At 25.4% G+C, this 15,910-nt stretch overlaps 1 protein-coding gene across 3 annotated transcripts in view; it reads right to left on the bottom strand.

Moving 5' to 3' along the window:
* Nucleotides 1-15,910, bottom strand: part of LOC145844692 (receptor-type tyrosine-protein phosphatase epsilon-like) — a 72,309-nt gene that overhangs the window by 16,552 nt on the left and 39,847 nt on the right. For all 3 annotated transcript variants that reach the window (XR_014370304.1, XM_082952102.1, XM_082952103.1), the window contains exons 8-12: nt 14,493-14,627; nt 7,609-7,760; nt 3,450-3,585; nt 2,107-2,210; nt 1,469-1,590 (exon numbers count right to left, since the gene is read on the bottom strand). Coding sequence is in view for 2 of the 3 variants with exons in the window: in XM_082952102.1 (XP_082808228.1) it covers nt 1,469-1,590; nt 2,107-2,210; nt 3,450-3,585; nt 7,609-7,760; nt 14,493-14,627 (649 nt within the window). In the remaining variant the exon portion in view is untranslated. The remainder of the gene's footprint in view (nt 1-1,468; nt 1,591-2,106; nt 2,211-3,449; nt 3,586-7,608; nt 7,761-14,492; nt 14,628-15,910) is intronic.

Raw genomic sequence — 15,910 nt, 5'->3', positions numbered from 1 at the left:
TTTTAAATTCATATTCTATGAAATTTTAGAATTTTTTACTAAATACAGTAGGTTGCCGCTTGAGTTCGCATTTTGAACACAATAAGTGCAAACTCAACAAATTATTGTAATTAATTCAATAAGAACCTCTGTAATCTATTAAGCGTTAAGTTGAATTCGACTTTATTGAAATTAACTAATTAGTTTTGCTTGTTGGGCTGTAATACAACTTTTCTATATTTTTGATTATTTGCATTAGTATTTGATATACTGTAAATATTTCAGGTATAAAAAAATAAGATATATCTTTTAACAATAAGAATTAAATCTCTGTTTCGATTGTCACTTGGACCCGAGAAATTTTTTGTTTTTTTTACTCATTTTATTTTTGTAACATTTTAATCATGGAATAACTATTTCTGTTTTTTTTTTAATTTATTTTTTGTTTTCTTTTATTAGTTATATTTTTGGGTAAGGTGAGTTAAGGTTAACGGTCTAGATTTAAAGTTTGAGTAAAATGGGTTAGGGATAGGGGTTTAAATGTTATTAGTGTATTGCTTAAGTATTACATTTTCTTATTTGCATAACATTATTTACTGCAGCTGTTCTGATATTTAGTACAATTTAATTTAATTTTTTTTATACTGATTATTTATACTTTACCTAAAATTACCTTCATTAAAATACTTGTTTATAAAAATGGTCATTAATATTTTTACTTTTAGTTATAATGGTTACTCAAAGAAAATTTTTTTTTCAACATAATCGCATTTCGAACAAAAAACTTTTTGCTCTTAAATGCCTACTAAACTGGCAGACTACTGTTTATAAATACACTAGTTTATAATTAAATATTATTGTACAAACTTTCAAAATATTTATGAACTAATTAGTCTTACTGATTTTTGTGTGTTACAATTAAAAAATATTTACAAAGTTTTTTGCTGTTTATAAATTGATTATATTAAAACAAAAAGCAGTATTTAATGAAAAAATTATTAAACGGTTAACATATATTTACAAATTTTAAGGTATAATTAAACTCCCTTTAACATTTTTAAGCTTTGATAATAAACTTTTGTAATAAATTTGAAATATTTGTAATTTGTAAGATACAACTATATAATTAATAACAAGTAAAAATAAAATTTGTGTACACGTAGTCGGCGTTAGCTTTGAACAAAAGTATTCTTTACAACAACTTGAAATATTTAAGATATAATATAGCTTAAATGTAGGTTTATACATAAAATTACAATAATTAAATCTAAAATGTATACATACAGCTCAAAAAATGTGCAGTTAAGTTTGAAAAACAAAATTAACTATATACACTTTTATTTTTAATTGATAAATACTTACCTATAAATTAATACATTAAATTTGAAATAAATTTCAAACTGTTTATATAAAACAAAAACTAATATTTTAATAAAATATGTTAACATTTTTAACAAAAAGAACAAATGAATATTTAGGCTAAACTGACATGGTACGATGTTAAAATCTCGATTTTTGTGTATGTTTTCTTGGTCGCATCCTTTACCTAACTTTGTATGTAAAGGTTGACAATTAATAACACGTTTAAACTCTGAAACTATTCCACCAGTGCTGTTCGTTATAAAAAGTTTTAAGGCAAAATATTTTAAAAATAAGTAACTTTACTCAAAATGCACATTTAAGATATTTTTGAACTTTTAGAAACATATATTTAAAAATATTATTTGTGAAAAACGTAAACAGTTCAAATAATTTTGAAAAGCTCAAGTAGCATACTTTCTATCGCTTAAAATGTTTTAAAATTTTAAGAACCAAAAGTTATTCGTGTAATAAGGATTGTTTATAAAAATTCTTCATAGATTAAAAAAAAATAATTCAAAAGAAATATTTTTTTGAGGTATAGAAAGTACTTATACTTAAAGAGTAAAAGTAAACTAATTAAATTTTTGTTCGATATACGGTATATGCTTCGTAGTAATAAATAGAGGTTTTGTTATGCTTTAGTTTTAATGATGAATGAATTTTCATTAAACAGGTTACAAGTATAAAACGTTAAAACATAAAATTTATACAAAACAAGAAGTTACGTAAATTAGTTTATGTTTATTATACATTTATGTTTTTTACCTTACAAGTTTTTCAAACTTTTCCTGAAAGTTCTCTTTAGTAAACTCTGTTTTTCCCAATGTACGCCATTCATCAATCAGTTTGTGTAATAGCACGTATTGATCCTTAAGAATACTATTTTTAGAGTTTTAGTATAACCATGTTTATAAATATAGTACATAAAAACAAAATTTTATTTTGTTAAGCTATTTAGCGTTATGCTTTAATATAATCGAGTTAAAATTGATAAAGTTTAAATTGATCGAGTATGTTATGTATCAGTTTAATATGATCGCAAGTTAGAAATAATACTAACTAGTACATACATAATGTATTAAATACATTTTCATATTTTCTCAGAAATATTTATTATTAATGATCTAATATAAGAGACTAATAATCTTGTCTTTAAGCGAAACTTTGTTTTATATAGCATAATTTATTCCGCTTAGAGATTCATAACTTAACATGTTAAAAATAAAATAATATCTAAGTTATAGTTTTTTTGTAACAGTCTTACCTTTTTGTAACATAATGACAACTTAAAGTATTTTTTCATTAAAAATTTATATAGTTTTTATCAAAAACAACATTTTTTTTATTAAAAGTTATTTATAATCAGGCTTTTTTGATAAGTTTTTTCTAAACTTAAAGTGTTATAAATAAACAATTTTGGTTTTATCTCTGCTAAACATAAAGGTTTGGTCAAACTTATGCTTATGTTATGTTATCTGGAGCTTGTCTCACGGCATACAAAAGTCTAGGCTTAGGCTCTGCTAGACTTTCGCCGATGTTTACTTTTATCTATTCTAATAAATCATTATGTACAAAATAGTTTTAACTTGTAACAAAGCTGCTATTACTTCACATAACTCACAAATTGTTGAAATTTCTTAACAGGAAACTATACTATGGGTTTGTATTGGACTAAATACTCTTTAAATAAAAATATATGCCTAAATTACATAAAATTCATACTGTTATTTTTTCATTCTTTCTTTATAGTCGACGTACTCAAATGTATTAACTGTAGCACAGTTTATCTACTCAAGTAATTTTTTTAAAATGACTCAAGTTACAAATGATTTTTAGATCTATAAATTTTTTAACTCAATCATAATTTAATAAATTAGCATTAAAAATATTCTAAAAGCTGAAGAAAAAAGTATTTTTGAAAAAAAGAATTTTTGAATGAATTGAAAAACGTTGCGTGTATGTAATAAATAAATACAAGTTACAAGATATAATATTTTTTATAGCTTAATATTTTATTTATAATTAAAACTGACTAAAAACTAAACTTAATTGATTGTATTGTAGCTACAAATATTTATTTTATTTATTTAAGGTACAACTAAACGTACCAAACTCTGAACCATTTCTGTTCTTCTTAGCCTAAAGTTTACAACTAAAGTTAAAGGATCAATTTTTCCAGTACCATGCAACTCTTGAATCAAAACATCTAAACCAATGTAAGTACCCGTTCTACCTACACCAGCACTAAAATGTACACACTGTATTTAAAAATCCATATATGCTTATAGTTAGTATAAGTTACATAACTTTAAGTAAAAGAATATTAGTCTAACAAAAGTAAACGGAGACAAGGTTAGAATAATGCTAACATAGTTTAAAACTTCTAAACTATGTGACTAAAAATATTTTTTTCTTCATGCACACATCAATTTAGTTAGATAGATAAATCAAAATTTGATTGAATTAAAGTATAGTTATACTAATTAAATAATTATAATAGTTACCTAAAATATTTTCTAAAAATCGGTCAGGTACTATTTTTAAGCTTTTTAGCTTTGAAAAGGTAAAAAATCAAAAACTATTTAGAAAATTTAATTATATACAATTTTGTAACATAGATTAAGAAAGCTATGATACAAAAGTATTAATAAATACAACTGGTTATGAATACTATATTGCCATTAGACGATTTAATAATTTATCATAATTTCAGTACATCATGAAAATTAGATTTATTTTTTTGAGCTTTACGATTTACGACTGATACACGATTAAGAAAAGACTGGAAACTCACATTTACGAGTAAGAAAAAACTAAAAAAAGACTATAAACAGTTCCCTTTTAAATTCAGCAAAACTATCTGAGTAAAAAAAAATATCTATTTTATAAATCAATGTTTAAAGATTCAACACATCAAAATAAAACATGTAGTAGTAAACAAAGTAAATTATTTGTTTTATCAATAATCAATAAGACATAAATATTGCTTATGAATATTTTGCTTCTATACATTCAAAAGTTTGCGCCGTTCATAATGTACGTTTCTATGCTTTTAGATTTAAAAAATTGTTTTCTTCTTGGCGACTTAATATACTAAAACTTTCCATAACAATAGTGCGCTTATTCTCGACTTATTTAAGGTGCAAATTTGCATGAAATATTGAGCATCGAAAGATTGTGCTTTTTGGATTCTAAAGATAGTGCAATTTAGCATCTAAAATATTATGCTTTTTAGAAATATAGCATTGTGAAAAATATAATTATAAGTAGTAACAAAATATAGAATTAAGCATTTCGTAGTTTTTTAGCAATAAATTTATCCCAGAAACAAACATTGTATTAATAAAACTCAATATACCACCTACAACACTTTTGTAACTTGCCTGTGACTTACTAATGCTGGTCACACAAATTTCTAAATTTTAATCATATTTTCAAATGTCGCTAAGTATTTTTTTTCCATTTTTTAATGCAGGGTCTAAACTTATTTTAAAAAAACTTTTAGCAAACAAACTCAATTTCCTATACTAATAGGCCTTTCTAAACTGTTTCATTGATGCGTTTTTCTTTTCCTGGTCATAAGGTCCCTAAAACTCAGGCCCCTTAAGGTCTCAAAGGTTTGGTAAAGTATTTGGGGAGAAAAAAAAGGGTAGACGGATAGAGGTCTGCGTTGATACTGCGTACTCTTAGTTAAAGCAATTATGCTGTAGTATAAAAGTGAATAAAATACAATAGTTTATCATCACGACTTAAAAATAATTAACATTAAATGAAATGATAACTACACAACTAAAAACCTAAACTAGAAGTATGTGCAAAATAAAATTAAAAACTAACAAGAAGATAACTAAAAGGTACTTACAGGGTTGCCAAATATTTTTGAAATTTTTTTCCAGGTTTTCAAAATTTCCTCCAGGTTTTTTAAAGTACACATTTTTGGGTCTATTTTTAGTTTAAAGTTAAGTTTAAGGTAAAAAAAACTGTGATAAATAGTATAAAAACATTGAAAAGATACTGTAAAGCTACTTTAAATGTGTTTTTTGAAAAAAAAAATTTTTTGATGACCACGAAAAAATCTTATCTTTATTATAGATTTTTGTGTCAAATCGAAATTTTACTACTTAATATGTAAAAATTGTTTCAAGTTCCAGGTTTTTTAGTGATTTTTGTTCAAAATACCTGGTTTTTTCTTCAAAATTTCTCAAATTCCAGGTTTTTTAGCCTAATTCGTCAAATTCCAGTTTTTTCCAGGATTTTAGGTTTTTGGCAACCCTGTACTTAGAATTTAAGATAACAAAAACCTTAAGATTTAAAATTTTATAACGCTCCGTAAATAACACACTAAAATCACCGCAACTTACCAACTGGCAGCAAGTTTCAAAAAGTTGTGTGCTTTACTTAAAAAAATAATAAAATTATTCTTCTCTGAAGTACAGACTTGTTTATTACTTTTGCAATAACTTATACCCGTTTGCCAACTTTAAAGGCGAAAAACGTACGTTATGATTTTAAAGACTAAACACGGTATTTGGGTAGGTGTCAGAAAAGCACAGCGTCACTTTAGCACGGGTTGATACTTTAGCACGGCGTCACTTTACCACGGAGTGACACTTTGGCACGGCGTCACTTAAGCACGGAGTGACATTTTTGCACTTAATAGTTTTAAATATTTTTAAATGTTCATTTAAATAATGGTTAACAATCTAAAATGATTAACTTAACAAACAAATAATAGTGAAAATTAGTTCTAACACTTTAAAAAATATCATCTTAAAAAAATTATAAATAAAGTTTTTACTATGGGCTTAAAATAAAATAGGAACGTTTTTAATATTTATATATCTCACTTTTTATTTAAAACTTACGATTAAAGTTTGGCCTTATTAAAATTAGTTAAAGAATTTAAAATGTTTTAATAATCTTAGAGCTTGCATTTATTGCTAGCTTTAGTAAATAGTTATATGTCGAAAACTTTAAAGTAAAAGTATCAAAATATTTTAATTTAAAATTAAATAGTGAAATAAGTTAATAAAATTTTTAATTTTCTATTTGTTTTAGTTTTAACTAAAGCTTTAAGTTGTAACTCATTTAAAGCTTGTTAAGTTTTAGTTTACATGTTGCATAGTTCGTTTATAGATTTTTAAACAGTACAGCATCTAATGTGATTTAAGCAAAGAAAAAAAATGCAAAATAAATTCTGTGCTAAAATGTCACTCAGTGCTAAAGTGACGTCGTGCTAAAGTGTCACTCTGTTCTAAAGTGTCACACCGTGCTAAAGTTTTACTCTGTGCTAAAGTGTCACCCGTGCTTTTCTGACCCGTTCCCGTAAAGTATAGTGAAAAGTCTTGAGGTTAATCAGGCCTAAAACAGTATATTAGACCAAATTGAATCTTTAGATGTTGAGTCATCGAAATTCGTAGGTTTTAAAACTATAACTTATATTTTTTATTCATGTAACTTTGTAAGTTTTAAATCGAACAAAAACAATTAATTTCGAGCTTTTATAGTTATATTTTTTGTTAAATAATTTTACCATTTTTGTGTTCTTTTTAAAATATAATTATCTTATTGTGTTTAGCTATGAGTAATTTATAACTATAAATAATATTTTTTTATGTCTCCATGTGAAATTAAATCTTCCATTAACATATCTTAATTTTTTTAAAAGCCGTTTATTCGAATTTTTGAAGTTAAAAGTTAGGTAAAGTAGTTTAAAAAACGATTTAATCTACCAGTGGAATTGAGAAAAGTGCAGTTATGCGATTGCATAAAATCTGTTAGCCAGGGTTGTCAAAGATTTTTGAAAAATTTTTCAGGTATTATAAATTTCTTCCGGTTTTACAAGAACAGGTTTTTTTTGTACATTTTTAGTATAAAACTAAATTTAAGGTAAAAAACTATTTTACCATACAAAACAACATGGAAAAGATGATGTAAAGTTACTTTAAATGTGTTTTTTGATTAAAATACTTTATCATAAAATAGTTTTTTATATGATAGGTTTTCGTATCTCTTATAGATTTTTCATTATTTACATGTAAAAATTCTTTAAAACTCCAGGAATTTCTAGGTTTATTTACTTAATTTGTTAAATTTCAGATTTTTCCAGAACTTCAGTTTTTTTGGCAAATTTGGCTAGCACTAGTAGGCGGCTTGAGCTACACAATATTTAATTAGTTTAATAAATCTAAAAAAAATAATCTTGAATTAAATTATACTTTTGTATATCTGTTTTTTTAAACTGTTTTTGTATTAATTGTAATGTACCTGCAGTGCACAAGAATTGGTCCAGCATTTTCATCATTTGGTTGAGCTTCTAATATTCTATCTCTGAATCTGAAAATATCTGAGGTCGATTTAGGAACTCCATGATCTGGCCAAACAAGAAACTGAAACTGACTAACTTCACGTGTTATATTCTGTGTGTAAAATTAATTGTTTTTTTTTTTAATCACGCTTTAGATTAGCTTAATTTTTATAAATATAATAAAAAAAATTTTCTACAAACAAATAATAGTGTCGATTAACGGATAGTTATCAAAATATAAACTTTTAGAAAAGTTAAGAATTTTTTCTCGCGGTCAGGATTTTTTATTTTTGATATTTTTAGTTGTAACTATATTTGTTACAATAAATTTACAAATAATACAAATAATTTATAAATCATATCAGGAGCAACACGTCATAGAGGTTATAATCATCTGCTATTACTATGTCGTCTAATAAAATATTGTGCTGGTCAGAAACTGTTTTAGCTCAGGATTACTTTTACAAGTAAGATTTTAGTACCTGAAGTTTTTTCAGTCGTTTGCGCACTCGTAGCGTGCCTAGTTACTAGCTTAGAGAAGCTAGTGGCTGATAATATCTTAAATCCCTTACAATAAGAACTGATAGCTTTTTATGAGTTAAATATGTTATTAAATGTTTAACTTGACAGAAATTATTCAAACTTAATCTTAATAGAGAATAAACTACGATAAACTTGCACTAAGAATATAATCTATACTTACCTACTTTAAGCCTATAACAAAAATGATTGGGCAGTCAAAACTTGTTTTACAACTTAACAAGTTTACCAACACGAAAAAAAAACACTCACATTCGGGCAAGTCAGAGCTCGTATGTTTGCTTGCACGACAATTTTAAGAGTATTAAACATTTGCTTTCGTTTCTCAGTGACTTTTACTAAAGTCAGAACAAAGCTTTTCTTTAAGCGTATCAAACGTCTAAAAGGCAGCCTTGGTTGATCTACAATAAAAGTTTCGGTATGACTCTTATTGAAGTGATAGCAAAACTAGCACTTCAAGCATATAAAGTCTAAACAGACACATTGGCTAATCTATAATAGAAGTCTCTGTGAGGCTTTAATCATAGTCAGAGCATTGGACTTCAAGCTTATAACGTTTAAAAGGATGCGTTTGTTGATCAATAATATATGTGGAATTCTTAAGAATTGTTAAAATCGTTAAAAAAAACAACGAAAGCTGTAGAGCATATAGTAACCAAGACACAATCTAGATCAGTGGTAGTCTAAAAGTACACTGGTGCACACAGAAATTTTTTTGGGGTGCACGAAAATCATTTAAGTGGCACAAAATTATAGGGTACACACAAAAAATAGTTAAATTTTTTTATGACATTTATTTATTTCAAGCAACATACTTAAATGTTAAAGTTAAATCTAGCACTGGTGTTTATTTAGATTTTGATAAGTTGGCCATTTTAATCTTAAGACTATTCTGGTACTAAAATTCAATTATTTTCCTTTAAGTAAATAATCTTGCTAAGAAAACATAATGAAGTAGAAGAAGAAAAAATTTGTGAATTTATAGCACAACTACTTTCCATTCCATGAGTTAGTGTAGAGAAAGTCATGTACGTCAACAAGCTACAACCATGAGAGAGATTTAATGAACTAAATTTAAAAGGTTAACATTTTCTTGTTTTAAAAACATTTTTCAAAATACATTATTGAGCTTAATAAACCAAATTCCTCAATTTTTAATTAACTTAACTAATGTTATAACTTTTTAAACTAAATAACTACTCTCACATGATAGTAAAAATAGTTTGAAAAATATCTATGATTCAAAATTAAATTTTTATACTTTCAAGAAAAATTATCATATTAATTTTTTTAAATAAATAAGTATGATAAATTTTGTAAAGTACATCTACTCTTCTCTTTAAATACACCTTAGTAATTGTTTTGAATAAACTCATAGTAACAACTATCAGTTTTAAATAATTCATATTATTAATGATTAAAAATTTTTTAATTCATGAGTGTATTTATAGAGTAATAAAATTTGAAAAGTACATACGAAAGTTAAAGAAAATGTTTTCTTAGATGAATACAGAGTTACCCAACACTAAGGTAGTTTAAACTTTTTAAAAGTTTTGTTAAAAATTCAGGCTAGCTTGGGTTTTTCTTGAGGTTTTTCGCAAATCTCAGACTAGTTAGGTCTGTTTTTTTTAATTAATCTTTAAGCTATAAAGTTTTTTAGTTTCTGATTTTGAGAAAAAAATCTTTAAACTTTTCTATTATTTTCTAGCTAATTAATTCTTTTCTTTTAACAAGAAAATATTAAGGGATTTTATCTTGATAACTGTTTATTTTACTGTTTTTGAACTTAACTTTTTTTATTCTTCATAGTTTTTTTCAAAAAGTCAGGATGGACTCAAGCTAGTTTGATGAAACTTTGGCTAAACATTTTTAGTCTAAAAATAGCAACTCTCTTAATACCCAGTTCTAGGTTTCAGTCAGGGTTGTCTTTCACTCATTCTCGTTAAAATTTTTCTTTTAAGTAGAATCTTACTAAGGATGTCTTTTCTTTGCAAAATTTGATGTAATTTTGATGGTTTTGTTAAATCTAAGTTATTTTTTAGTTTGTTTTTTGATATTTATTCTTTCAAGACTTTTTTATGCAAACTAAGTTTCGGTCTAAGACCTCGTCAGTGCTTAAACAAAAAATCTAAAAAGATATGTAACATTCATGGAAAATAGTGATTAAACAACTAAATAAAAAAACATAATTTTAAACAAAACAAATTAAATTTTAAATTTTAGTTAAGTTTCGAAATCAATATAATAATAAAAAAACAATAAGAACCTATATGTAGGCTTCTTTTTTTCTTCTAGTGAGTTTTCAAAATAAACATTGCTAAAATAAAAATGTAGTTAATAGTAGTAAGTGAGCTTTAAGTTGAAATGCATTTTAATGTAGATAATTTTAATTGTGACGTAACTATCGAAAATTTAAGGACTTGTATGTTTATAATAACTATGAAAATTTAAAATTTTGCTTGAATGCTTTTTATAAAAACTTTTAGTTTCAAAAAAATAGTAGCTGCATAAAAAACTTTTTAGAGCATGCATAAAACCTATATCACAAACAACTTTAGACTTAAGTTTTGAAGTGTAGTTTTTAGAAATGCGGGCAGAAAAAGAAGAATTATTACCGTTTATTTAAGTTATCCCTTTTGTCGGCTTTGGCAATCGTGACTTTTTAAAGTATGCAAGTACTGCAAATACTTTTTGGGGTTTTGGCTTTGCCAGTATGGTGGATTATTTACCAGCCTATTTTATAATCAACGTTGAAATGTTTAAGCTTCCATACGTATTTTGATATTTCTGTGCCGTTTTTTTTTGTAGTTGTTAAAATCACTGATAAGGTTGTACTATCTTTTTTGAAAGTCCAGCTCGTTGAACCTTAATACTTTTTTGTTTCGTTTTCTGATCTGATTGTTGCTTTATATATGACATTTTTAACTAAGAATTTGTTATTGAGAGGACATTTATTTTTGCTCGACAGTTTCAAATTGTATTCTGGATCGTTTTTTGTTTTTAAGTATTATCGATTATGTTTTTGGATTAATTTCTTAATATTGCTCAGGCAGCTTTATGAAATTTTAGAATTATTTCTATTTATTATTTCGTTTAACTGGTGATCTTCTTTAAAATGTTTATATATTACTTGCAGAAAAGCTTTACCTATATTGGTTCTTAATGACTTGTAGTAAGGTGGATTGAAGGAGATTGTTTTTCTTGTTCGTGTTGGTTTCTTTTTGTTTTGATTGTTTTGGTGATTTGAGAATCTAAGTCTGCGTTTGAAATTTAAGTTACTTAAAGCATTCTGGTATCTGGTTATTAATTCTTTGATAATTTCCTCGGTTTTTGATAGTCTTTTGAGTCTTTTCTTATAAGATTTTAGAGGCTCTTTTTGATAATGGACGGATGGTTCGATTAATTTTTAATATAATTGATGCTGGAGTTTTATTTTTAGTATGGTTTGAATGTATTGTTAGCAGTATCTAGGGATATATCTAGGAAATTACATTTAGTCGCACCTCTACCAATCGTTATTTTAAACCGAGTTCATTAAAAGTTTTTATTGTGTTCTTTTTTAGTCCTTCTAGCTCTTGATTTTTTCTGTTTATTATTGCGAGGCCATCATCCCTATAAAGTCCGATATCTTTATAGTTATATAAGTGTCTGAGTTTGCTAAAGCCATACATACCTATCAAGTCGCAAAGTTACGCGCCGAAGAATGAACCTATTGGTACGGCTGTTACTATCTTTTTTACCCAGGTTTCATTATCATGAGTGACGATTGTTTTACATGTATGCTCTGTTAACTTAATATTTTCGTTTGTAACCTCTGTGAAGTTTTTGAAAATTCTATGGCTTTAGATAAATGTTTGTGACTGATGTTAGGATAAAAATTAATAATATCGAAATTTACAAAAAAAAATTAATTAATATTGTCAATATTGTTAAACCATTCTAACACTTCATATGAGTTCTTCCATTGGGTTAAGTCCGATTTCCTTCTTATGCCATTAACAATTCTTTCTAGTATTACTTTGCTTAGCAATCCAAGTAGGTTTTTTCCAGGGTTTAATGTTCTGCATACAGTTTCAAACAGGAATTTGGGTTTGTGATCTTTTATGATTAAAACGCATCTGATTTAGTGTATTTTGGTATTTTCTTTTTTTCTTTCTTCCAAATATGATCTTTTTCGAATCAGAGTTTATAGTATCAATAAAGTTATCGTTGCCGATTTTATAATTTTTGGTAATGTAGTCAATCACAAGTTATTTGTAAAATTTCGGGTTTGTTTTTAGCCTACGGATAGATTCTTATTATTATATTGTTTTCGAAACTTAACTAAAACTTTATCAGAAATTCAACCTTAGGATTAAAATTTTATTTGTTTTGTGTATAAGTAACAGTTTGTTTTTATTTAATTGTTTAACTACTATTTTCCATGACGATTACAATATTTTTAGATCTTTTATTTAAGCACTGACGAGGTCTTAGACCGAAAATTAGTTTTCATAAAACAGTTTTTAAAGATTAAATATATTATTTCTACTCTAGAAGTTAAGATCTCTTTGTTTGTTTTCTAAAAATTCAAACATATAGTATTTGTTTTTTTATTTTAGATCTAACTTATTTTATTACAATAATGATACTTTTTGGTATTCAGCATTGATTAGCTTTGTACTTTTTCAGCTTTTGCCTTTCATTTTTATTTTTCTTAAACTTAAGATAACCTAGGCTAGTTTGATGTAACTCATGCATGGTTGCCACACACTTAGGATAAATAAGGTCACTTAGATTTTTTAGAAAATCTAAGGATGACTTAATACAATTAAGGCTAACAAGACTAGTTTGAAATTCAATAAAAATCATAACAACTTCGGCAAGTTTGATGTTTGTAAATAAAAAGTCAGCATACCTTCAAATTTTTTATAAAATCTCAATCCAGTGTTTCTCTATATCTTGATTGAGATTTCTTTTGTTTTAGTTTCAATAATTTGATATGTTACAGTCAAACTGGTTTATAATCTTATTATAAAAGTCATATTCAATTCAAAATTATACATAGTTAAGATCTTTTTAAAAGATTATAACTCAGGTAGACTCAAGACTGTTCAAAGTCAATTAAGATATTATATTTTGGAACATAAGTGACCAGTAATTATACAATAAGATATACAAGACACATAATTTCGATAAAACTAAATATATTTCGAGTAATTCTCATCAGTAGAGTACAAAGCTTACAAGAGGTAAGTTTTTACAAACTTATATAGTAAACAGATTATCATAAAGTATTTAAAAGATTAATAAACGACAAAAGCAGTTAGTAACAATTTAAATCATTAAAATTTTCTTACGTTATAATTAATCTACAGTAAAACTAAACATCAATATAATGAAAACAACACTTATAAAGTATTACAAAAATAAAGAAACAAAATAGTTAAAATCTTTTTGCTCACATAAAACAGATTTCCTTAAAAAAATACAAAAAGATTTTATTTTAATTAAATCGAAAACATTACTACAAGTTTTAATAATTTTAAACCTAATTAGATTATAACTGTTTACACATGCTGAATTATTAACCAAACTTTCTGCAATGGATGAACGTTTAGATGCATTTAAAACCTTGACCGGTATATCATCCTTCTTTTCTGAAAATCAAAAATTCTCTACACTTTTTGGGACATTATTTTTTATTTTTTTCCTTAGATGTCTTGTTCGTAATCCAATATAGCTTGCTTTACAACAGCAGCTGTATTGGTAGATTACCAAACTTTTATTTAGGTTTGGTATTGGATCTATACCACCGGGTGTTATTAGTGGTTTTGAGGTGAAGACGAATCTAGGGTTCGCTGCATAATAAGTATTTCTTATCAATTGTATAATTTTATTTTTTAACATTTCTGAGTCTTTATTAATAAATGAAAATTTTAATGTAACACATTTTTCAGGCCCTAATGTCTGTATTTTATCCAAAAATTTCAAATGTAAATGAGTTGTTTTGTTAACTAACTCTTGTGGGTATCCGTTTCTGTTTGATAGTAACTTGATCTGTTTGATTTCATTTAATAGCAACTCTGGGTTAACATGAATGTCTTTTTGCATGTTTATTTTAAAAAATACAGATTTTTCATTCAAGTGAGGATGTCGTTTGATTTATATCAAACGAATGAAACATTATTTTGACAACAAATTTTAAAAATTTGAGTCAAGCCAAATTTAGCAAATAAAAGTTTAAGTTGCATTAGTATGTGGTAGTACAATAAAAAGGATTTGTAATTATAAAAAGAACAATTTGTAAACCACAAACAATAACCTGGTTTCTTGAATGTGAAACTTTCAGTAGACGACGAACAAAAGTTCCGTGGCTGACTTCTTTTTGGTTTGTAACCTTCACATCACCATACTGAGAACTCTCACACTCAATCGGCCAATACATTTCGCACTTTTTCTGAAAAAAAAAATTCATTTAAAACTTTATGCTTAAACGTTATTTATATACCTACTACAAAAAAAAATTCAAAATTAGATATTAAATACACAAATTAATTTTGTTTTATAGAATTACAACAAAATGGGTTTTATAATCAGTGTAAGTAATTATTTACTTTTCAATTGTTATACTAAAATGTATAAAATTATTTTAAAATACTACAAATTTTATTTTATTATGTATTTATTATTTTATTAGTACATTGTGCACTAATATCTTTTATTTAAACTTTTAAAAAAATTGTATATATTAGTTCAGATTGAGAATAAAAAAACTTCTAAACTTAGTTTAACATAAAAGATATATATGTATTTTTTTTTACAGGTTATTACCAACAAAAAATTGTTTCACTCTTATACTATTGTACAAGAGATCACCAGTTGTTACAAATAAATCTGGAAAAAAAAAGTTTAACAAATAAATTTAAGGTTATAAAATAATATAATAATATAAATAGAAATTAAATATATAATTAATAAAAAATATAATAAATAAAATTAAATTGTGTTTCAAATAAAAATTATATATAACTAATCTCATTAAGACTACTTAAGTTGAGAACTTTCTATTGTTTGATTTAAAGCAAACTACAACAAAATATACATAATAAACCAAATTAAAAAACAAATTTGAAATGTAGTATATTTCTAAGTTTTTTATCCGTGATCATTATAGAGTGATCTTTGAAAACTAAAATTTGTTCACGGTAAAAAATAACTAAATTTTTATTTTAAGGGCACAATTGGTAAACTGTTTTTGTTAGTTGGTCTTTATTATTACTATCAAGTAAGATACCAGTGTTTTACCGTATTTTAATAAACAAAGTAACTTTCGAAATATAAACGACCAAATTTAGAGAATTGAATAGATTATTTATAAAAGGCGTAAAATAAAAAAGCAAAAAAGAGTGAATTCACTAAAAATCTATCTTCTCCTACAGTTTTAGAGGAACCTTTATAAAACTTGTTTAGCCTAATCTCAGGATTGCCAAATGTTATCAGCAAATTTTCTCCAGGTTTTCAAAATTTCCTCCAGGTTTTTAAAAGTACACATTTTGGGGTCTATTTTTGTTAAAGTTAAGTTTAAGGTAAGAAACTGTGTTTTATAGTTTAAAAACATTGAAAAGATACTGTAAAGCTACTTTTAATGTGTTTTTTATAGAAACAATTTTTGATGATGACATTATTTTTTTATCTTTATGATAGATCTTTTGTGTTGAAACGAAATTTTACTACTTAAAA

This window comes from Thalia democratica, chromosome 9 (genome assembly GCF_965202585.1).
Source record: "Thalia democratica chromosome 9, ktThaDemo2.hap1.1, whole genome shotgun sequence".
NCBI classification, from domain to species: Eukaryota; Metazoa; Chordata; class Thaliacea; order Salpida; family Salpidae; genus Thalia; species Thalia democratica.
The sequence above is the reverse complement of the archived record's forward strand: the minus strand, read 5'-3'. Positions and strand labels throughout refer to the sequence as shown.